The 24,743-nt window shown below is 45.1% G+C and overlaps 1 protein-coding gene across 1 annotated transcript in view; it reads right to left on the bottom strand.

The window, feature by feature from the left end:
* LOC147711945 (uncharacterized) overlaps nucleotides 1–24,743 on the bottom strand; it is a 210,543-nt gene that overhangs the window by 29,356 nt on the left and 156,444 nt on the right. Inside the window, exons 5-7 of the mRNA XM_086922665.1 lie at nucleotides 23,337–23,478; nucleotides 10,666–10,802; nucleotides 7,365–7,469 (exon numbers count right to left, since the gene is read on the bottom strand). Coding sequence (XP_086778791.1) covers nucleotides 7,365–7,469; nucleotides 10,666–10,802; nucleotides 23,337–23,478 — 384 coding nt within the window. The remainder of the gene's footprint in view (nucleotides 1–7,364; nucleotides 7,470–10,665; nucleotides 10,803–23,336; nucleotides 23,479–24,743) is intronic.

Genomic DNA, 24,743 nt, shown 5'->3' with positions numbered 1-24,743 from the left:
CCCTCACTGGGTCTTTGAATATTTCTTCTGTGTGACTGAGAAGACCCTTCAACATAGGAAGAGTACCTGATGTTCTTTGTGCATTAGGTAGCGTCTCTAACAGGAAATCCTCTATTTGAGGTTCTGTATGTATATCTACTTTATGATATTTTGCTGCCCTATTAATGAGCTGTACAAACCCTGTGTTATCATCAGGTGGTGAAGGCTTTGAGGGATATAACTCTGGGTCGTTGTCCTCATCTGACCCTACGTCATAATTTTCCCATGGGTCATCCTCATCTGGGATGGTTTCATCATCCCCTTGAGGTTCTCCCTCCCCTGGATCACTGTCTACATCAGACTGAGGTGTAGATGGTCTTGGTGTGGAAGGTGTAGGAATATTTGGCATAGTGTGAGGAATAGGAGAAGAGGGTGTGACTTTAGGTCGAGGAGAAGCAGGAGGAGTTGTATTTGTCCCCAATGTTCTCTTTTTTGAAGGAAGAGATTTATCTTCTGTCTGTTCATTCTTTCTCTTCTTCGTCACTACTTTGCCAGTTTGCGGATCGATAAACAAAATCTTTTGTTTGGGATCTGTCTGTTGCTCCTGAATCGGTACCGAAGGTCCTGGTTCCGAAAGGTGCTTATGTTTTCGATCGTCAGTGTTCGGTGTTTTCGGCACCGAGTGTCTACTCGATTCCGACTTCCTGGGTATCGAGTGAGTCTTGGACGACGAATCATGTTTCTGTTTCGACATGGAATGTTTCGATACCGAGTTTTTCCTTGTATGGAGCTTCGGTGTCGAAGTCGATGTCGACTTTTTCTCGGATCCGACATGGTGGGAGGCCGAGTGTTTCGGTTTCAGTTTCGTTGCCGGGCCCGAGGGCGGGGCGTCGGAAACTTTTTTCTGCGGTTTGACCGGGCTCGAAGGCGGGGTCGTTACCGCACGGGGTCGGTTTTTCGGTAAGGGGACGTCGTCACTCACGGTTTGTTGCACGTCGCGCCGATAAATCACTTTTGTCTGAAGTTGATCTGGAGCGTCTCGATCCTCATCCGAACCCGATGGCGGAAAAAAACAATCTAAGGATGGAGCCGATGCCCATGCGCACTACCAACCAAGGGAGGAGTCACCAAGATACAAAAGACTCTCCAAGAGAAAAACAAAGTGCAATCATCCGAGCCCAACACCAGATGGCGATCTATTCATAATGTACCATCTGCAGCCCATATGCCTCGAACATGTGGATCCATACTGTGGGTATTTTTTAAAAGGGGTCCTTTCCATCAGCAGGAGGCCCACGTGGCGTCAAAAAGGCCCAACGGCCCATGTCGATGACCGGAGAGAAGTGGAAGTGTTGTTGAGTCGAGGGATACCGAGTGGAAACAATACCGACGAATGTAGAGGGTTTTGGCCTTAGAAAGTTGGAAAACTTCGGTACCGAAGCTGGAGCTGTCGAAATGCATCCGAACCCAATGGCGGTAAAAAACAATCTGAAGATGGAGAAGATGCCCATGCGCAGTGTAGTCCAGAGGAGGAGTCACCTATCTCGTGATACTTCGAAGACTCTTCCAAGACAACAAGGTGCAATCATCCGGACCAAACACTAGGCGGCGATCTAATGCTAGGATATGAATTCAGCAGCCCACATGCCTCGACCACAGCATTTACATCGCATGTGTTACAACTCATGCGATTACAACGGGTCGTTTCAACGACCGCGTTGTTACAACGCAAGCCATTACATCGCAAGTTGTTTCTACGAATTGCTGTAGGGGGCGCGCTGGACTTAGGAATAGTATAATTTACTATTCCAACTCCAGCGTGTGCAACAGTTGAGAAGGTGTTGGAATAGTAAATTCTGCTGGAGGACTGAAGTGGCTCAGGGGTCTAGCTTCCGTCGAGGGTAATCCTTCCGGGGGTAATCCAGGTGGGAGGTTTCTTTTGGCTCTGTGAGGCCCAAAGGCATGCAAGAGGTAGTCAGTAGGGATGAAAAGAGACAGAGTATAGCTGTACCGGCACAAGCTGCTGAATTGGCTCCGAAGTAAATTGAATTCGGGAGCGGCATCGGGGAATCTAGCACCACCCACGAGCTTCATCAGGTGAGTGGAAAAGGCAAGAAGCGGAACTCCGCTTTGACTTCTTATGTTTTCTGTGCTTACCTGAGGACTTGGAGCACAACACAGACCAGCCTCGAGAAAAGCTTCCTCGACGCTGGGAATTGGAGGAGGACCGGACCTTTGACTTCGAGTGGTCCCGCCACTGCATCTTCTTGTGCTTGGTGACATAAAGTTTCACCTTGCGCTCCCTAATGGCCTTCGAGTTCATAGATGCACGGTCTACGCAGGTCTTGGTGTCGTGGTCTGACCCCAAACACCATAGGCAAATCTGGTGAGGATCTGCCTCAAACATCTGCTTACAACAGTCTTTGCAGTATTTATACCCAGTCATATTAGGTGTGAAATCCATTGCATACTGTAGAAATTTGTGAAGAAATTCACAAAAAGAGATGCGAGAAGCTCCAGATCCATGTCTAGATGCAGGGCAAAAAGGAACTGATGTCAGTGCATGGGAGTGGCGCATATATAGGCCATGCACGTCATTTTCAGAGTGGAAAAGCATAAGTGCAGAGCAGCTAGGCAACAGCTTCCAGTGCTCAGAAGCACTGCTCTAAAGTTTCCAGATCCAGTCTGATGCTTGTAGAATATTCAAAAGGTGAGGGTCTGTGGCTACAAGTCTCTATCAGAAGTCAGTTTCTTTCAGGACACCATCTGCACTGTCGGGAGTCCAAAAACTGATTGTTCATGCCAGTGTGCACATCTCTAATTTGGGACCCTTTTAGCTGAAAAAGAGTTAATTCCATAGAGCAGGCAATGGAGGGGGGGAAAGTGGGGGTTATCTGTACAGACCTGACCAGCATCCTCTTAAGGAACAGCAGGAAGGCTTTCAACGCCAAGCGAATGGCTCGTAGCTCCAGCAGGATGATATGAATGCAAGTCTCTGCCTGAGACCAGAGTTCTTTGATCTCCAACTCTCCCATATGAAGCACCCCAAAAGAGCAGTCTTACGTGTTTCACTACTGTCACATGTGGGTGGGGTAGGAAGAGGGGTCTGCCAATTGTGATTGAGCAAGCATCACTGAAGATCTTTTGCAGTCTCCTCCGAAACCTTGATGGAGTCAGACAGGTTTCCCTGGTGCTAAGCCAACTGAGAATTTGGATTCCACTGCAGAGCTCTCAAATGCCACCTTGCAGCAAGCAGCATAAAGGAGGTCAGTAGGCCAAGAAGCCTCCAAGTCATCTTTATGGAAACCCAGGACTGAGGCTGAAACACCTGGATCATATCCTAAATATCCTTGACTCCTTCTGGAGTTAAGGTCTGAAAATGCACCACATCCAGGATGGCTCTGAGGAAACGGAGTCTCTGCGAAGAATTCAGGTGTGACAGCATGTTTATAGTGACCTCAAAAATGTGAGGAGGTTCGCTGTGGTCGGAAGGTGGTCCACGGCTGACTGTGGCATGCCTGCCTTCAACAGCCAGTCATCGATATAGGCGAAGGCTAGTACTCCCGAACTCTGAAATAATTCTGCGACCACCACTATTCCATTCATGAACACCCGAGGGGCACTGGTGAGCCCAAAAGGGAGCACGGTAAACTAAAAAACCCTCTTGCCCCACATTTGAACTGCAGGTAGCTCCTGTGGGCATGCAGGATGGAGATATGAAAACAGGTTCCCCGCAGGTCCAATATCACCATCCAGTCTCCTGGTTCCAGCAGAGCTCCGGCCAAGGTCATGATGGATGTTGCTCAGAGTCGGACAGAACTGTGGGATGGACCTTCACCTCCAGTGTCAACCCAGCCTGAACCAGCACGGATTGTGGTGCCAGTTGTGGAGTTGGAGCTGTACTTTAAGCGGGTGGGGGAGACCCGGTCAGCACCGTAAATGGTGCCTCCACTGGTAACCCTACTAGATGCCTCCGCAGATCCGTGGGAATCAAAGGCACGCTAGCAAGAGCTGGTAGGGTGCCCGGAGATGCAGTGCATGACATCCTTAAATGCCTCAATCTGGTTTGGTGTCACTACAGGACCCAGAAATTTGGGGTGCAATGAAATCTGCTGGGGAATTTGATCTTCAGTAGAGGCCTGGAAGCGAGACAGTGGGGCACCTTAATATCCTTGCAACTTCTGCATAGCAAGAGTGGGACAAGGCCTGCTTGGACTTCTTGTGTTTCTTTTGGGATTTCGGCATACCTGAAGACTTGGATTGCAATGATGACCTAACATGAAACCAGCCCTGAGAGTGGGAACAACTCTGTGTACTTGACTTTGAGCAGAAGAGGCCTTTTCACTGCTTTCTTCAGTGCTTGGCGACGTACAGCTTGGCTTTGCAGTCGCAGATAGTCTTTGGATGAATCAAGGTCCACTCCTCGCATGACTTGGATTTGTGGCCTGACCCCAAACACTAGAGACACACCACTCTGGGGACACAGTTACTACAAGGATTCAACCCTGTAGTTTTAGAAGGGGACATATTACATTGCACAGCAGAAAGTGAGGAGCTATCGCTGGATCTATGTATGAAGTCAGACAGAAAGGAACTGAAAACAGGCCGCTTGGGTGGTGCCAATATGAGACTCCAGTCATCACTTTGACCCTCAAAGTTGGGGAGTTGACACAGAGCCCCATGATGCCGTCTACTGATGTATAGGACCTATACTGAATTTTTTTCCAGTTTGGTGCGTAAGGACATTCTAAAGGTGAGGAATATGCGGTTAAAAGTATCCATCAGAAGTCACTTTATAGTTGTAAATCCCCAAATTCAGCACTTCGATCACACTCAAACGACCTATTACTAGCGTGGCACCCACCCTTTAGTCTCCTACAAAGAACCCAACAGTCCCTCATTTGTTTTAAGAACCTATTCACAGGGGTGTAGCTTCGGGGGTGGGTCTGGGGGGGTATTTGAAATGTTACATCCCCCAGCACCCCTCCAATAAATGTATCCACTAATAAATAGTTGGGTGCAGATGCTTTCAGTCAGCTATGGTAAGGAGTCTGTAGGATTTCACCTGGTATTTTTACATATACACACAGACGAAAGTGCACACACACACTCGCTCATCTCTGGCTTGAAGATCTTAAAACAAGGGCTATTTTAGAACATAATGAGTTTTAAGTGCTCCTAACAATCCCCACTCCTCTCCCTTTCCACTGTCCCTTAAGCCCCCCACATGCCATGCTTCTCATATCATTTATTTTAACATGATATGCTGGCATGTCAGTGGCAAAATCTGAAGCTCTTCCGCCACAACCCCCAATCTTACTCTCCAAGCTACGCCCCTGACTATTCACCTTCACAGCTCCAATACACAACTCATACACTGCAACCGGTGTTTGGAACGCCTTTCATCTCCTCAGGAAATTGCTGAAAACATATCAACTCTGTTTTGTCTGAACTACCTATTAACTTATAAGGCTGCCTATTTTCTTTCTTTTTTCCAAATGGTTTTTCTACAGTGTCTGTATTTCAAATATAACAAAACGAACCTTCTTAAGAATTGTAGATTGTAACATTTGCTTTTTTTCTAACCTATGTAAGGCTGCAGTTCATCTAAAATTGCATGCTGGCATTTAGCATTGTTTTATGTAAAGCACACTAATATATTTGGGTGCAAAACGGCATTACAAACATGCTATATAAATGAATAAATATTATTTAACCAAGAGGAAACCGTGTCCCAAGTGTTATTAAATTACCCACTGGGCGTAGTTTAGGTGTTTCTTCCCCCAAAATTAAAAGTTTCTGTTTTTTTGTCAGTTATTAAGTTTGATTGCAAAGATTACAGAGAATGCAAAAAAAACAGATATGAATATAAAGTTAGTGCAGATGTACAAGAGGAAACAGTCAAGTGAGAGAGCCAGAAATGCAGTAATGTATATGCTGGCAGGGTAAGAGCTCATATATGGCAATGGGTGAAGGTCTTGGGCACTTAACGGACCTGGACATTTAGGTATGGCTCTTGGTGTTTCCCTCTTACTCGTGTATGCTTTCTGCAAGAATTTAAGGCCTTGATAATGTTGACTCCTCACCTTTCACCTTAATGATTACAGGATTCATTTTGGCAGCAATGAAACCAGATAACGTTGTTTCGGCAAAAAAATAAATAGAATTCACCCTAGTTTACAGAAAGGATGTGGTTTTCAAAAAGTAGTCTACTGGCCAGTTGAGATTACCTTTTAACACACACACGCTCATGAATGCAGGCTCACATTCTTCATCAGTAGCTTTGAGCATAAGAAATACTGAACTATCAAAGTTAGTGTAAAAGCCCCTCCCTTCAAGCCCATGTGCCATGTTTAGTGCCCGCTGGAAGCTGAGAACACGGGATATTTACAGCAGGGGGTATGGCGCCAGCATATCCTAATTAAAATATCACCTGGCAGAATTACTGTGTCCTAAAGATTGTTTCTCGAAATATTTCAGTCAGACAATATTTTTACTAACAATATTCTGACATGAGCAGGTAAAAGTCAACTGTTCTGCATCAGTACTTAATGAGTGTTTATCTTTGCACAAATCAGACTCCAGTGGGTCGTATGACCTTCCTACACAAAACGAGACAAGAGGGTCTGCGGTATGGAAGTGAACTTAAAAACAACGTGCACAATGAAACCAGCACAAGTGGCAACAAGTGATGGAATCAAAAGTTGAAAATATGTTTTTATTATGTGCTGATTTTTTTCCAAACGGAAGCATGGCCGTGAGTAAGAGGAGAGGGACAGAAGAGGAAATAGAAATTAAACAGTGGATATCTAGGTTTCCCCATAGGTGCTGAGGCACAGCTATGTGGCCAAAGGGTGACTAGTGTAAAACAACAGCAGAGAAGGGTTACACAGGTGCTCACTGCAGCACAAGGAAGAAGCATCTGAAAAGCAGGATCCGCTTCCTCTACTCACCACAAGAGCATCCTAAAAGAAGCTCGATGACAAGCTAGTATTGGTACTTGTAGAGCCAGCTCCTGTCTCCTAGTGAGCACCGGAAGCACGGAGTAGGCCGTGTCCGATTTGGGGGCAAGCAGGAGCATGTGACAGTTTACCTAGTCTAGTGTCCAGGAAGAAAGAGCCTGCATGGCAGACAGGTTGCCTTGACTGTTTTTCTACAGTCCAGAGCTTCCATACATTGCTGAAGAGTTAGCTAGACAGAGTACAATACCTTTTTGTGACAACATGCATCTCATGGAAGTTGAGCTTTTTGTTTAATTTGGTAAACTCTGTTGATAAAGTACCCTGTAACAGTAAAACGAATGTACCTGCATGAAAAACTCAATAAAATACTTTGAAATAAAAAAAAGGATAATGAAAACAGTTTACATCATTTTGGCTTCATACCTGCTGATCCTCAGAGTCGAGCAATCTGAGCATTTGTTTGACAGTCTTCTTAAAGACACAAGGGTCTTCGTTGTTTAAAAGTCCACTGGGATCAAAGCAGACTCCCTGTGACAGAAAAAGAAGGGTATGGTTGAATTTCCATGGCTCGGGAACATAAAGGGACAGGGTCAAACTCGTAGGTGGCCAAAAGCACCGGATGTAATCAAATCATAAGCAAGGAGGCTCGCATTTACACCCCCTGATGTCATTTCCTCAAGGCTGCCTCTCACTATTTTACAGTAGTTTAGCAGAGCTGATCATAAGTTTACTCCCTGTGTCCCACCTTATTAAAAGAAGATCTCAAAAGTGTCTCTAAAAAAATTACTTACCTTAGATATTTCCGGAGAATATTGTATCCGACTACAGATTTCTCACTCATGACTTTCCTCCAGGTGAATGAATGGATCGAAAAAAGGTGGCAGATCTCCTGCGCTGACAGGTGGCGCAATGGCTCCAAATCAACTCCAACAACTCCCCCGTAAGCTACATCACTGAGCGATGTAAGGCACCACCCTTCTGAACCTTTTGTACCCCCACGCTGCTAAAGGCAAAAATAGGCCTGGTGAATTTAGAAGAATGCAGAGCACAACGCCAACTTGGTACCTTATTATCAGTGCTGTAACCACTACTTAGAGTGGGGAAGCAGGCACGTCGTTGAGGAATTTGCAGGTAGGCAGAGTGTGTGTAACAAAAATAATTAATGAAGATAAGCAACTTCTTCCTGTGGTGGATACTGATGCATACGTCCACTTGTAGATTGCTTACCCGTTGAATCAATGCCCAGCTGAGTCTGAGACAAGAAACACCATAAGTGCCCACCGTCATGGCAGTTAGGCTAAATCATCTAACTCTAGGCACAGGCAGAGTAGAGGTGCATCCTGAAAGGCTCGAGATATATTGGTCTCGAAAGGCAGCATCACAAAAGCAAAGCAAACGCCTAACCGGAAAACCAATCCTTTCACTTCCTTCGGCAATAGCAACACCATAACTCACAAATGCATAGGAGAAAAGAGCAAAACACACAGATAGCAACGTCCACAGACCACAGAACAAACGGGTCCTGCAGACAATGCCAACAGGCAAGCAATGAAAATGAAAGCAATCCAAAGAGAAGGATAGGACTCATATTTCATACACTGGTAACCTGAAGCAGAAGAAGGGAAGGAAAAATAAACACAAACACATCTTCTAGATATAAAATAACACCACAAAATGACCTCCTGTGGTGAACAAGAGGAAGCAAGCAAGCACCCATATGTGACTACCAGGTGTGCTGTCTAAAGTAGGATGGCTAGAGCAGAGGGATTCACTGCTGTCTCCTACCACCAAGGAGAGTAGGGTGTACTAAGTTGACTAGTTTTATTGTGTGGGTTTTATCGCAGTAGAGTAGAGTAGCAAATGTTCCCAAGGTGTAAGGCCATTTCTGTTTTTTTCACTTCTCGTAGTGGTAGGTTGGTTGGTCTTTTGGTTAGACTTGGACAGTTACCTCATTTTCATGGTTAGGACTCGAATATTTGTCACCTCTGATGAGAAGCAGGAATGGTAGGGGGAGAGTGGATGGGATTGGTCATGCTGTATTGTACTGATTACTGGAACCTGAACTCAGTATAATTTGTGTGGTTTTTTGTGCTCTTTTTGTAATTCACTGCAAACCTTTATTGATGCTATAGTTTCCATACTGTTGTATAAATATTTTTTTAAAAGAGGACGAAACCACCTAGTCATCGAAGGCCAAACAGAAGCATCAAATGAATGAATGACAAAACAAAGTATTTTGAGTCGAAGATGAAGTAAGGGTCGCACATGGAAACACAAGCAGTAACAAGGAAAATAAGCAAGGTACGAGAAAACAAACCATGTAGCAGAGGCTGGTGGTACAAGATTGATCACTACCTGTACGCTGAGCCTGTAAAACTCATCTAACCCCTGGCAGCAGGGCCAAGATAACTACTCTCTCCATGGTTCACTCAAACTTGACCTACATGTGGCTGTCAACACATCAAGGCCAGGCTGAGCTTACCAGCTGTCGAAGCCAACCGGCACCAGGATTAAGACCATTGGAGGAGAGGCATACAACAGGCCTGAAATCTCCTTAGTGACCAAAGCCGCACCAGAGGAAGTCAGAGGTGGCCGAAGCCTAGCTATCAAAGCCTGGTTGAAGGGCACCACCTGCGTGGGGTCAACACCAGGTGACAGACAAGCGAGTAGCGAATCCGACAGCACCAGAATAGAGCCGTCACTGTGCCTCTGTCCAGCTAAGCAGGAGTTGAGTCCAAAGCTAATGTCGAGATCAGAATCGAGGAGCAACTGTGAAAAGATGACATGCCCGGATGTCAAGAACAACATTGCGTGGGAGGAACAATTCTCAACCGGGTTGATGTACAGGGGTGAGTGGGGCCCTGACAAAGAGGACCTAAATAAATCTGGATGAATGGCGCCCTCGCTTGTCTACGTGGTCAATCTGAGAATGCACCTTATGCCTACCTGAGTCTGCAGAGAAGAAGGCTCAAACCAAAGAAGACCTGAGATGGCACAGAACCCAGACTCTTCTGGGAGGAAGACACCAGAACAGTGAGATACAGAGGAAGAGCTCAAAATGCCAAAACAGAATCTCCAGCATTGCAAAAATCTCAGAAGCAAGCACATTATATCTGCACCACAGAACAGGGGAAAAGGGGGCTTACTTCTGAGTCAGGCAGCATCATATATGGAGCAGTAATGTCAATCTAAGAAGGTGTCAGAGTAGATATGAATCGATGGAGCCGCCTGCCAGCAAGGGGACGTTATTGCAACGTTTTCTAGATCAGTCTGGCGCCAAGAAGAGATTCATGATGGGGTTCGCTGTGTATTGCATCACTGCACTTTTCTGTGCTGACTCATTAAGCTATGGTGAATAAATATCTCCACATGCGTGGATCAATGCAGGGCATTTCCAGTGTCTGTTATTAGACTGAACAGTATGCTGTGCATGGAGAGATTCATTATGCCCAGGCTTTTCTACGAACAGCAATATCATAAGCAGGGAAAACGATAGTGCTGTAATGTACAGTATGTACAAAAACAACACCCCAGGCCCAGACTATGTGTTCATGCTTTCAAGTCTGAACTCCAGCAACCCCACACAATTCAAAACCACTATTCCATTGGTCAGCTGAGGCAATGGCACTAAGATCAAGTGCTATAAAAATGGATTATTACAATCAAAGTCTTCATTATTAATTCGAGTTAGAAACTAAACAATCGTCAGTCGACTGCATTATACCTGTGGTGTATAAATCATGTGGATGCCATCATTCTCCGGATATATGTTGTTCCATTTGCAATATCGCATGAAGCTCAGGATCTCACCAAACAGCTTCCCCTTTTCGGCAATGTATCTATCAGGGGGCGCGCCCACCGCTGAAAGAAAAAAAAATACAAATAGGTCGATGTTTGAAAACCTTACCAATAGTAACTCTCCCTTTAAATTCATGCACCACCATTAGGATATTCACAGCTACAGCTAAGGGGGGGGGGGATAAAGCACATTCTACTTCCCTAATTGAAGCTAGTATTCCAAACAATAACATAAGAATACCAAATATACTCAAAAAAAATAATGGATTAATGGATGCGCTGGAACCTTCATCCACAATGCTCTGCTTATATGTTTAAGTAAGTGGCATCAACAGCAAACCGAGACAAGGGGACGGAAAGATCTACCATTGTTGAACCCTGCTCTAAAATCTTCCTTATGATCAGAAATTGCTTTTAAGTAAATAGACTACCAGCGACAAATTAAATATTGCTCGTTTCTTGTTTAAATAAAATGTTTACTGACATACAAAAATGCTGTCTTCCAGGATTTACATATGGTTTGCACTTACCGAAAAAAAAGCATAAGAGTTGACAGTTTTGTTGCCCTGTGGCTGTTGCTTAGTAGTCCAAATAACAACCTTAATTGTAGGGACACTGAACAAACGAGTATGAAACTATACAAATGATAGCACTGTATTGCAATCTGTGTGTGACAATTGGAGACATCATCTGCATATATTGTCTTGTATGAGTCCAGATATTTCTTCTCTGATATACCGAGGTGTCTAAGCACTCTGGGCGCTATAGAATTTTATTAGATATTTCAGATAAATGTGAACTGAATTGTTTGACGTACGTACACAGCATTTACTGGTCAACAATTTCACCAAGCACACCACAGAAGCCAAACTTCCTTTTTAAGTCCAGTTAATATCGCAGCAGTTTACAATAGCATTATGCTATTTGTGGTTTCATACATCTAAGGGGTTTGGCTTGGATGTCCAACTGTATTAAAGTTAGTTAATGTTTTACTCACAGCCTTCCTGAAGCAGCAATCAGAGACAGATAAAAAGGGGAGCTGCCCTGGGAATTGACATCACCTTGAACAAGACATTACAGTCCCAATAAACTTCCTTTGTCTGGAAAGCTACTCTTGCCCTCCATCTTGTGTCAAGCTAAACCAGGGGCGTGCAACATGGATCCTACTGGCCTTATTCACTTCTCAGACTCTCACGCAGCCCTACTACTCACTGATCATGAGCTCGACATGCACACGGAATGGCATTGTAAAGTTTTGGCTTTCACATAATAGAAGAACTTTGCTTGAGAGGTTTCAGTAGACCACACTCTCTTTGGCACATGTTGTCGTGTTATTAATGCCAATGGTTTGGAGGTAGCCTAGCTGAGGCAGACCATTTGCCAGTTTCTAGTCCCTGTCAAAGGTACCTAATGTAGCACTATCTCACTGGCAAATAATGTTGTTTCTTTCTATAGTTTTATATCCTCAGATTGCATGCTATACTGAAAAAACCTCCTCTACTCCTAAAACCCTACATGAAAATTGACTCTGATTTAAAGCTTCTGACTGTTCCTTCACATGGAGTTCTTTTGAATGACCCTACACTCCATCCTCTGCCTGCCTCCTGTCTGGTAGTACGGCCTACTCGAAGTCACATGATTGTTTACATTAATCTCTATAATTGTATTTCGCCAAAATGCCCACACACAGATCACAACCGCTCCTCCTTTAAACCCAAACCTCTGCAATTTAACAACACCTAGTCTCCTCTAGCCTGTATGTTAACATGAGCTTACATAGCATTGCATGAGCTTACATATCATTCTCTAATGATCATATTTTACCGTATCAATTAAATATACCAAAAAACTGGAGGAAATGCATTAAATGTTCTCCTTGTGAGCGCGTGACTAATCTCAATATTCAATAACCACTGACTTGGGTTCCAGGGAAGAGTGATGCCTGGTGTAACGATCAACAACGCCTCATCAGGGGTGGTAAGGGATATACAAATGCAATTATTATACAACACTAATGCATTTTGTTGCTTCCGTACATAGGAATAGAGCAAACATAGTTTGGCTCATCCATACCGAATACAAATATACGTTTTAGCAGGAATCATTTTTTTATGGCATAGCCCACACTGCCAAAGTAATTTCCTCAGGAGCTGTCATTATTGTGATAGAAGACACATGTGGCGTAGGGTGAATAAGTAATGGTGCTGGATGGATCCCAGTGATGTCACGAGGGGCAGCCAAGTTTCAAACGCAAGTAGCCTGAAACATAAACATCAAAGCACATTCTTCGTGTACCAAGGAAAAAACGTAATCAAACGGCTTGTGAAAACACCACAAAAATATGATATGATATTTTTACTGCTTATGAACCATGTTGCTTGTGAAATAAAATGTTAAACATGGTCCCTGATTACCCTTGGTTCCTAATCAAACTGATTTTTAGGTTTCGCTGGGGAACGGAGCCTTTAGGCTCCGCCTCCAGAGAAATCTCTTGATTACAGTAAGGACTCTGGAATACGCCCCCCTGTCCCATTGGCTAGCTCCATAAATGGAGGCTAGCCATTGGAACAGAGAGGCGTCCGTCATGGCCGGAGCAGACTCGGGGGCGTTCCCGAGATTCTTTGGCTTTTGCCGACGTCACGCGACGCCGGGAACGCCCCCGAATCTGGTCCGGCCGGGCCGTGCTTGCTGCTGTCCTGGGCATCGTGAGTGTTTTTCCCCGGCACGTTCTCCCGCCGTTCGTGTTCTCTCCCGCCCCCCTCACGCCCCCTGTGTCCTCTCCCGCCCCCTCCCGCCGTCCGCCACTGCTTTAATGTTAATTTTTTTGTCATCATGGCGCCAGCTTCATGGGTTGCTGCTTTCATATTTATATGAATATCTTCATAACAGGCGCTTCACAGGCCTCCGCTTTTGTGTTTGTCTTTCTATCATCATGCGGCCGGGCCGTGCTTGCTGCTGTCCCGGGCATCGTGAGTGTTTTTCCCCGGCACGTTTCCCGCCTCCCTCCCGCCGTTCGTGTTCTCTCCCGCCCCCCTCACGCCCCTTGTGTCCTCTCCCGCCCCCTCCCGCCGTCCGCCACTGCTTTAATGTTAATTTTTTTGTCATCATGGCGCCAGCTTCATGGGTTGCTGCTTTCATATTTATATGAATATCTTCATAACAGGCGCTTCACAGGCCTCTGCTTTTGTGTTTGTCTTTCTGTCATCATGGCCCGCTTCTCAGACGGCCATGGGAACTAGCACGCAGTACCCTTTAACATTTGTTGCTGTAGATGAGTGTAAAGTTTGCTCACTGCTTACGTCAGTACTGTGTCCATCTTATTACAATATGAAGCCTGTGCATATTAAATTAGCAGGTGCCATGCCCAAACGAGGATCTAAGGGGCCTGAGTTGGATGATTAAAAAAAAAAAGAAGGATTTAAGTGGGCAGCGGGCTATACCATCAAGCGTAGACGGCCTGCATATTAAATTAAGAGGACGCCACGCTTTATGTTGTGCATTAGTCTTGCCGACTCACGTTACTTAGTGCCGGCGTGAGTCATTCATTACATTTCCTCCACCTTGCTGAGGTCATGTGTAGATCCCGAGAGTATTCCCACTCTGTGCTTAGAGGGTCAGCTGTAGTATTAGCCAGACCAGCTGCACCGTGTTGTGAGAGGCGTGCGAGCGGCAGTCCCAATCCCTATTGTTGAGGACTCTGGACGTGGGTTGAGACCTCGCAGGAGGCCGCCATTTCACCTTTTGGAAGATTCTCTGATAGCTGCTCTACAACACTTTGTGGGCCCTGGAACCCCAGACTAGGGCTCTGCCATAAAGAGTCTGACAAGGGCACTGCGCCTCCTGCGCTCGGCACCGTAGGGCCCAGAGCTAATCACTCTGCAAGGCAAAAATGTCTGCCATTTGCAAGCTAGAAGACGCGCAAATTTCCTAGTGCCAGATAATCGTTTATGGCAATTTGTGTCCACTTATTGTCATAAGTCATAAGGTTTTTTTGAGCGCACACGTCACCCAGAGGGATCTTAAAGTGCTTGTGTGCCTTTTGCTGTCGCATCTGGGATGGCTAATGGGTGCTAATGTCATTCCTTTACCGGTTTGATTCATAATCCGAGGCACTACCAGACCTAAGCAATTGCTGCCCTCTTAGTTTCATATTGTGTTGGTTTTTGCACTATGAGGACACTGGGTGCCCTAGCCGTAGTTGTTTCATTTGTGCAGTACTAGTGATATATGTCGTTTTATGCCTGCCTTGAACCTGATAACAGTTGCTGTAGTCATAGCTTTACTATACGGTTGAAATAAAAACATATATTATGATATAGTGTGCACTTTTTTAATCTAAATAATCACTTCACTGCAAACAAAAAATCATAAAGAGAAAACATTCCCATATACAATGTCAATATCATCAACTCCTAAAATGCGAGACCAATTGCATTGAAAATGCCTGTTCTAAGTAGGTGTAAAGTTAGAGTGCTCGGTAGCATGCCAAAGAATCAGTTGTAGCTTGGGTTCCCAACCATTTTAATTGTCTGTACTCTAACCCTATACGGATCTTTGGCTGAAATATAGGTTAGTGCATGCACTCTATTTTGAGCCCCCTTAGTTTATTGCTGAATGCTGTGCTCTCTGAGGTTCAGATACTTACATTTACTGTATAAGTGTTTAAAAACGTGTTGTTCCCTGTCTGTTTGCATGGGGACATTTGTTTCCAACGGAGTAGATCTTTAACTTTAGGGCTTTATTAGCTCCGGTCTATATGTGGGATTTACAGATCCATTTCTTGAACTTTTGCCCCCCTCACCTTGATTTGTTTCATTTAAAGCAATAACATTTCATGAAATTATCTGTCTGTTCATCGGCCCATAAACAAGACTAATTTTACTATAACTCACTTGCATTCTTATAAGATACCCTACCTCTTTTAAGCACACAACTGCCACCTTCAAACCCCCAAAAAGGGAAACAACTTAATTTGTGAAGCCCACTTTTTCCTGCTGAATGGGACTACACAATTTGAAAGTTTGTTGGGTTTTCAGACAAAATTGTAACTCTAATAAGTGTATCGCCACGAGCCTAATGGCATGTAGGGAGCCTGAAATCTTCAGTAATGTTTCTCAGGCAGATCTGTGAGGTTTCTGCAAATTAGTGACAGGTCACTTCACCTACTAGGGATTCTTGTATAGTAAACGGAAGATTGACAATTAGCTTTCCATTTATCTACATTTTATGTTTCACTTCAGGGTCTTGCGACATGACATAAGCCATCAACTTAGCCATCGTAATATTAGCATACTAAAAACTAATGTAATTCTGTTTTGTAGTAAATGACTCCAAGTGAAATACATGTATCTGACAAATAGATCAATTAATAAAATAGCAGAAAGTTATTAAATATCATTCAATTCATTTTTTTCATGTACATTTCTTAAATGCTGTGCATTATTTATTTTTGCCATTAAACTATCGCAATATATTATTCATTGAAATATGAATGACACGTATCTGTTTTTCTATTCTACCTGCACATCGAGCAGTTGATCCAAAAGTAATTAAATTATATGTAAAAAACATTGCAGGATTCATCACTTTATGGATATAAGCCATCAGACAGCAGTTTTATTAACATCTTCAGACAATTGGGGCTTCTAAAATGCTGCATTTTGATTGGTCCATATCTGCACTGGGGTTTCATAGACAGAGCCGTATTACAGCCACAGTTCACATCTGTTTTATCTTGTTCTCATAACAGCTGCTTGTCAAGATCACAGAGTTCTGAGCAAGAACTAGGGTACTCACCTGGCTCATAGAATATCCCACATTTTTTCATTCTCGTTGTTCAGGAATCAGAATGGAAACATGAAAAAAGACTCTCCTTTCTCTTTCTTCAAATTCTAGAAATTAATGAGTCCACAAAATCGTTTCTCTTTTCTTCATTTTGAATTTTATATTTAAAAGTTGAATTTAAACTGTAATTTATAACCGTTTTATTGTGTTTTGTGTTTTAAATGATTGCCTCATTGTTCAGATGAGGTTGTGGTGTTAAAAAGTGCATTATTGGGGGGTGGTTCCTGCCTGGGATGAAGGTGCCCATTTGCCAGCACACACCCCGCCTGATTGAGGATGCATTAACACGCTTCTGTTCTAGAGTGCCACAGCACGAATCAGTGTTTCCAACGTTCTGTGCGCTGCAGCTGCTGCAGGCGCCTGTCCCCACTGCGCTCCAGGCCCCTTCCTGAGGATGCTGTATGCACCGTTCGACCTGGTAGCCCTGTGTCCCACCCCCGTCCCCTGTCTCAACCTCCTCCCCGATGCCATCTAGGGACGCCAGGCGATAGCTCAAACCTGCCAGGAGCGCTGTGTTCACAATACCGGATCAGAGAGACCCCACCAAGGAGACAGGGACAGATATACAGCCGTGTGTCGGTGACAGCACATGCATTTAGTCACCACCAAGTGCATTCTACAGCATTTGATTTCATGTGGGGCTCTCTGTGTGTGGGGGGGGGGGGGTCTGTGTGTTTGTGTGTGCATTTGCGAGAGATTAAGCTATTGGCACTGTAAATGACAATGCCAATTATTTATCTGTTTTCAAAACTAACACATAAATAAAAATGTTGTCATTTACAATGCCAATAGCTCAAACTTTTCAAAAGGCGAAACCATTGCATTGTAAATGCTTGTTTGATATGTGTGCTGCTTACCTAAAGACAAAAGGAGACAATTGTTTTTGTCTAGGACTCACCAATATCACACTGTAAAATTGAGCAAAACCTCTATTTTGTTCCTTAAAAAGTGAGCTACAAGAATGGTATGAATTCGAACTAGTCCATTGCTCTATAACCTAGTCTAAGGATTGAGAAACACGTATTTCTCTGCCCCTAATATGCAAGCCGTAAAATAAATGCCAGAGAGAATTTTTAAAGCGCACACTACCCATTTGGGTCTCCTACATATCCATGCTTATCCTACCTGACTAGTCTTCAGCTTTTTCCGAACAGCGGGAAGTGTGAGACAGACTAATAGGGCCTACAGGGAATATTAGCGCCTGCGCGAGAAATGGGGTGGAGCCCGGTACCAATAACAAGGCCTTCATTTTACTATGAAACTTCTAACGAGGGAGGTGGGGCTGTAACTGTGAGGTGGAGCACAAATGGGGCAGGTGCTTTAGGAATGGAGGAGCAGGCCATTTTGAAGCAAACCTGGTCCACCACCGGCAACCAGAGTGGTGTTTTGTGAGATGAAGAAACTTTTTCTTTCCCCAAGGTCTTTATTGCCCGCCCAATGCAGAGCGCTTTTGAGACAATCATAAGAGGGATTGCGAGACCCCAGAGTATACAGAACGACACTAGTCTAACCCTGCTCCACCTACTAATGCTTATTGTTTCTCAGACAACAGTGAGAAGATGGGCTTCAGTTTCCTAAGTTGAAAATGACTTGTGCTCGCGACTACAATGACCTGGAGCACCAAAGAATTATCCCAGTCAAAGATAAAGACAAAACTGGAGAACATTGACATTTTAAGAAGTGTAATGACTGATACTGAAGGTCTCCATATGTGATCAACAATAATTAGCCGTTAGACTTGAAGGACTCCAAAGCATCATGCACATTTTCTCCATTTCATGCACAAGTATAAATCTTTCCAAATTACAGCCCAGAACAACCCAGGATGCCCCTGAGACAATGTGGCGTTGCTCACATTAAGTAGAACTGTGCGAAATTGTAATTAGGGGCTCATTTAACACAGGCCTTTATAAAAGAGGTTACTCTCTAAATTGTTGATGTCGTTTTCCCTGCCTACACAGGTGGGGCAAAATGTGCTACATTAACGTCACAGGTGACATTCTGTACTTAAAATAAATAAACAAAACATGGAATTTCCTTCACATGACTCAGTGTTCAGAATTCCGAGCTGCCCTGGAAATTCCAGTGAGGGCTCATTTGAGCTTCAAGCCCAGTCAGGCATCCAGGAGGCCAGATACATTCTCTGCAATGTCTCCCCTGCCACTCGGTGTGCACGGATTACAAGAATGGGTAGTGTTCTGACAGGTGAAGGCTGAGGATCCCGGGCTCCGTGCGCGAAGTGCCTGGAACAGGGTATAGCAGTTCTGGGGAGGGCTTCTCTGCTTGGGCAGATGCAGAAGCTGTTCCTGGAACATGGGTGAGAGCACCAGTTGGCCCTGGGTTGGAATCCCCTTTCCTGGGCTGTATTCTAAAAGACCCTGTGTGCACCAAGTCCCAGGAAGGCCTCCTCTACCTGTCTGGGTTAGGAAGCTCCGACTGTGACCCAGGTCAGAGCTTTGGCAGGCCCGGGGGTGGAAGCCTTAGGCACGCTGTCTCCCAAAGTACCAGAAATGGGGGCCCGGAAGGTTTAGGAAGGCTTCCCCTGCCTGCCCAGGTTAAGAAGCCTTAACATGGTCCTAGGTCAGAGCTGCAGCGAGCCCTGGGATGGAAGTCCTGGGCCCTGGGCTCCATTCACAGGGCCGCCAAGTTACTTGGAGCGCAGGACAGGGCCCTGTAGGCACATGAGTGCTTCTGCTGCCTGCTCGGGTTCAAAAGCTCTGAGCGGGTCCCAGGTCAGAGCTCCAGCTGTCCCTGGTGTGGAAGCCCCTGGTCACCATTCTCTAGATCTACTTGTCTGGATTAAAAAGCTCTGACTTTCCCCTAGGTCACAGCTCCAGCTGTCCCAGGGGTGGAAGCCCCCAGCCCTAGGCTCCATTCCCTGGCTCATCCTTCGGTGGCTGGCCAACCAGATGGCCAGAGGGTCGGCCGACACAGCTAACACTAACTTGAGTCCCCCCTGGGTTCTGTAAGGCTACACTTTGTAGGGCCTAAATAGTCGAGGAAAAAGAGCTTCCTAGGCGGGCCCAAGGAGAGAGGATGGATTTCTGGGACCTTAACCTTCCTTGGCTCCCCAGCCTCAGGCACCAGTATGTGGAACTCACCGACAAAAGGCACCCTTAGCCGATGGACTGGGGTGACAGTCCCTACCCAGGACATGGTGCTGCAGACTGGGAACGACTCTTTTATCCCTCTAGGGTGTGAAGTAGATTGTACCCCTGTGACGCCCCAGCTACCAAGCAGATCCCAGGGCAGGATGGAGTTGGGCAGGAGAGAAATCTGGACTCCTGCAGGCTAAACAGTTCCAGTAATCCCCAGTGAGAGGTGGATAAAGCAATGGCTTTCAACTTGTAGTTCCAGTCCCCGCATACCAGGGCTGCAGCACCAGGCAGCACCACCATCCCACACCAGGACAGGGTGGCATCAGACTGAGGAGGAGTCTGGGGCCCCTGTGGGCTGAACAGCACCCATAATCACCCGTTGCTTTCACCTAAAAGGCTAGGTTCCCGCTGGCTAGGGCTCCAGACACCAAGCAGGGTTACTTAACATACCCAAGGCAGGGTGCCGTTGGGCCGTGGAGGAGTATGTGTCTCCTGCGGGCTAAACAGCTCCCATAATGTTTGTGAGGGGCAAGCGAAGCCATGGCTTTCACCTGGCAGACCAGGTTTCCTCAGGCCAGGGCTCCAGGCACTGGGCATGGCCTCCTTCCCTAACAATGGCAGGTTAAAGTTAGACAGAGGAATTGTCTGGGGCTCTTGTGGGCAGAACAGCTCCTGCAACCCCTGTGAGAGGCTGGTGAAACCATGGCTTTCACCTGGGATTCCTGTCGCCTAAAGCCAGTGGTGCCAGCCAGGAGGACCTGCCCAGAATAGGGTGTCATCCAGCCGCAATGGTTTTCCAGGTTTCAAGATTTCCGCCAGTTTGCTTGCCTGCTTCACTTTCGCAGAAAAGTCATCATTGATGTTTTATTCTCCAGGCAAATCCAGCCAATGAACATGTATGGGTGTGCCAACTCAGTGAACCACGTCCCCACCAAGCACGCCTAATTTGAATTACGCCTGGGCCTAATCTTAAAGTGAGTTTTTAAGTTGTTTTAATATATTTCAGAGGAACAGTAAAAAGGTTATTGTTAATTATACGATAATATCTGTGTGATTTCTGCCTCTGCGTTGAAACAGTTTTTACTACAAATATTACAGATTTCTGCCATTTATTCATCATAAATTGATGCACATTACCCCATGGACTATAAGCTCTAGGCCTTAGGAAACGCTCTGTTTGCACTGTGCACATCACACCCAAACCAATGTCGTTCAAATGAACACGGACACACACCAGTTACAGATCTTTCCAAACATCTAACACTTTGATGAACAAACCTACGGCATAATAAGATTTCTTTACGTGTTTGTTAGTTCATGTATTTATTAGGTGTTTTGTCAAAAACTATGGATAGGAAAGTAAATTTTTCGAAGTAAAGCAATTTGCTCTAAAACTTCTCTTTTAAACTTTTTGTGTGTGAACCATGTTTTGATGAAGTCACAATAAAAACTTACTGCAATATTTTATTGCATATTATAGTATGAACAGTGCTACGACTATGATCTGTGGCTAGTACCTAATTAGAAAGTAATGTGTGTAGTCATACTACATTGAAACTAACATACTAAAACCAAACTTTTAAATATTTTATTTTATAGTATGTGGCATAGAGAAGAGTGCAATGCATAAGATCGGCAACAAGTACCCACATTCTATCCTGGAATTAAAAGAGTAATTTCTTCAAAGTGAAGGATGCAGTAGGAGACAAACAAAAAAGTGCCTAATTCTAAATAAAAGGTTTCTATCAAAAATGTATTTTAACAATGTCCTTCAACTAATAAGACACAAGCCCCCTCCTCCTCCCCTAACCCGTATGAACGCAGCATGTCTACAAAAGAAAGACAAAACAACAGGTATATATGAAAAATAACAGTTACATGGTAAAATACACAAAAAAGAAATTAATAACTGCAATCAAAATGCCATTGAAATACAAAACAGAAGGCAATAGCAAAGGGGTCTTCCAACACCAAATAGACTTTTACAAGGAACAAAAAAAGGCTTGCCTAAATGTACACATATAATAAGCAGGTTCTGGCATGAATGTTGATGAGCAGTAAGGGAGTATAGCAATGAGGCAGCCACAGAGTGCTTGACTGGAATATTTTGTATGGAGGAACTAGGGAATAACAATGGTTCTAGTGAAAACAATCTAGGAATATGGGTAACTACAGAAAACTTGCATTACATATTACATAGTTCAATACTCAACCACTAGATAGAAGTATTCAGGCTGCAAGCAACAAAAAAATAGCAGACACTAAGCAGTAACCAATGTTGCTGCACTGCATTGTGTTAGGGGGAGAGAGCAGCGCAGAACCATATTTACTAAGCATGGCCTGCTATCACTCTCTTCCCTGGCTTGTCACACAAACCGGCTGCGTAGCACCATACACACACCTGTGCACCTTATTGTAAAACTATATGTAGGTTTTGTACTGGAAGGAGAGCTCTAGATATGGTGGGCGGTAGTTAACCATGGTGGCCAAGGAAATGACCTCTACCACTCTGGCGGATGGTGGGAAGCCCATCAAACTCTAAATGAGGCCCTAAGAATTTGATACTGTCAGAGTTTGGTCCTTTGGAAACTACAAACAAAGAACACAGTAACAAAATTTGATTTGTCGAAATGAACATACACTATAGCCAAATGAATGTTGCACCTCCTAGCAGACTGCTCGCTGACCCAACACCTAAAAGGGCGTCAACGTTTTAACCCTATGGATTGAGTGGTTGATCAAAACCACCAAGGAGGGTCTTCATCAGGATGTTTGCGGGAGGAGGGAGAGCAACCTGTATAGTAAGGTTGGAATAGATTAAAAAACCAAGCCTGGCAATTGTTAAAACAAGGAAGCAGTGCTGGATTCATGCATCAGCTCGCCTTTATTCGCATATAACAGCACCTTACAATGGAGAATTTACAGGGTGGAAAGGCCGGCAAGCCTGCTCATCCTGACAATATTTGTATATGGAATAATGTGCCTCCGTTAATCAATTATTAAATGTAAGTTAGTCAGCCAAAAAATATAAGGAGAGTAAGGAAGACAACTAACATCTGTGTACCCTAGTATGGTCGTACAAAACTGATGTGAGCCCTTCAAGGTATTGAATTATGTTTTTTGGGCCCCATAAAGGAATATAGGTTGCCTAGAAATTTCCTTTAGTATCCTTACCTACATAAAACAGCATAAATTAACATTCTTTTGCCCGCATCCAGTATAATTTTCTGGGTGGTATTGACCTTCACCCAACACGACTGACAAGGGAGTAATCACTAGTCAGACAAGCAATGTCCATATGCTTTCCGAGAAGAAAAATAGCACCGAGACTGTAAAGAAACAAACAAAAAATGGAATATTCTCTGTTGCTTCACACCTTTAGGAACTAAAAGGAAAGTGATCGCCTCCTTCTTTCTATTCAGTCTCCTTCACATTGTCTACACACATTTTAACATGCATGGTGCTCTGGGTGGGGGGGGGGGGGTCTCACCTGCATGTAATGAAGATGTGAAACCTGTGTTGTCACATGGTGCCTATATTCCTAAAATAAGTAGCTCTATTGGATAACAGAAATTCGGAAATGGAAGACTGATATACTGCCTCACAGATGAGCTTCCTCCACATTCCACTACTATGCTCTGTACAAAATTGTTACCTGAAACATGGCGGTCTTCCATCAAGTACAGTATGGAGCCATTTCTATCATACAGCACCGCATATGGAATTAGCATCAAGGGATGGTGTGGAAGAAACAGGTAGTTCTGTAATAACTTCTTCCAGTCCGAGATTACTGGCACCTGAAGAAAGAAGAGAGATGATGAAAACCTATGTGAAATAGAATAGCGAACAAAACATAGGTGTAGGAAGGGGGAGGCTCTAGTTGGCGCAGTGTAGCACTAGCGACAAGCAGGGACTCTCTCTTCCTCGTCAGGGCTGAGGGTTACCTTCCAGACAACCTCTGCTTACCCTCTAGGTAGTGTGGCTTAAGCAGTCGTAGGCTAATCTTTGGGGCACATAGGGTTAAACACTTGCAATAGTACACCTTTACAACCAACCCACCACACAACGAGACCAGACTGTATTCTGTAAAAATATATATCTTTATATAGATTTTAAGCAGGCTTGTGAATACAGTCAACGTACTTTACGATAACGGTTGCAAATTACTCAGTTCAGGTTACCACAGTTCTTTCTAGCAGTTTAAGCGTTCTCTTAGGGCCCTCAGGCCGATGTCAACCAAGTTCTTGTGGAGCAGGCGGCTCTCAGGGGATCTGTCCCACGTCGCGTTGCCTTCCCGGGGTCGCTGTTCGTTGCGGCTCTCAGCCGAGCAGTTCACGGGTCATCCGGGGCAGCGGTGTTCTGTGGCGGCAGGGTCTTCTTCTCGTCGTCCGCTCCGACCCTGAAGGCGGCGGCTGTGCGGTGGCGGCAAGTGGCAGTACGGTCCCCAAGTGCAGGACGTACCCAGGAGAAGTGCCGGTGCAGCTGTATGCTCACAGCTGGGCTGTCGGGCAGGCTACCGACCTTGCGGATTCTCACAGGGCAACTGTCCGTCTTTGCAGGTGAGTGGCTGCTCGTTGCGCAGTCACCTCGAGAGCTCGGACCGGACGGGTCCTCCTTTACTTTGCTCTCGGGCTCCCGGTGCAGTTGCGGTCACGGTGTTCGGGCCAGCGGCGGCTGGACCTCACTTTGCTCTCGCTGTTGCTTTGGGCCCCGGTCACGGTGGTCAGGTGGATGTCGTTGCCTTGGAGGAGATTCCTTCGTCGGTACTGCAGTGATGGCCAGCACCCGCAGTCGCTTTCTTTCAGGGGGTAGCGTCCACTGGTCCTGGGACGCTGGTCAGGGGGCAAGTTCAGTTGCAAGCCCTTGGAGATCTCTTTAGCAGAGTTTGGCACAAAGTAAAGCAAAAGTCTTCTCGTAGTCTTTTCTTCTTCCCCTCCTTCGGCAGTAAGGCACCAGACACAGGCAAGAGTCAGCACCCTTCCTTGTCTCTCACGGTCCTTCTCGTCGGGCAGAGTCCTTCTGTGGCCCAAACAGGATCTAATTTTCAAGGAGCAGGGCTCCT

The sequence above is a fragment of the Lissotriton vulgaris genome, chromosome 5, assembly GCF_964263255.1.
Source record: "Lissotriton vulgaris chromosome 5, aLisVul1.2, whole genome shotgun sequence".
In the NCBI taxonomy this organism is placed as follows: Eukaryota; Metazoa; Chordata; class Amphibia; order Caudata; family Salamandridae; genus Lissotriton; species Lissotriton vulgaris.
Note: the sequence above shows the minus strand (reverse complement) of the source record. Positions and strands in the feature narration are given on the sequence as shown.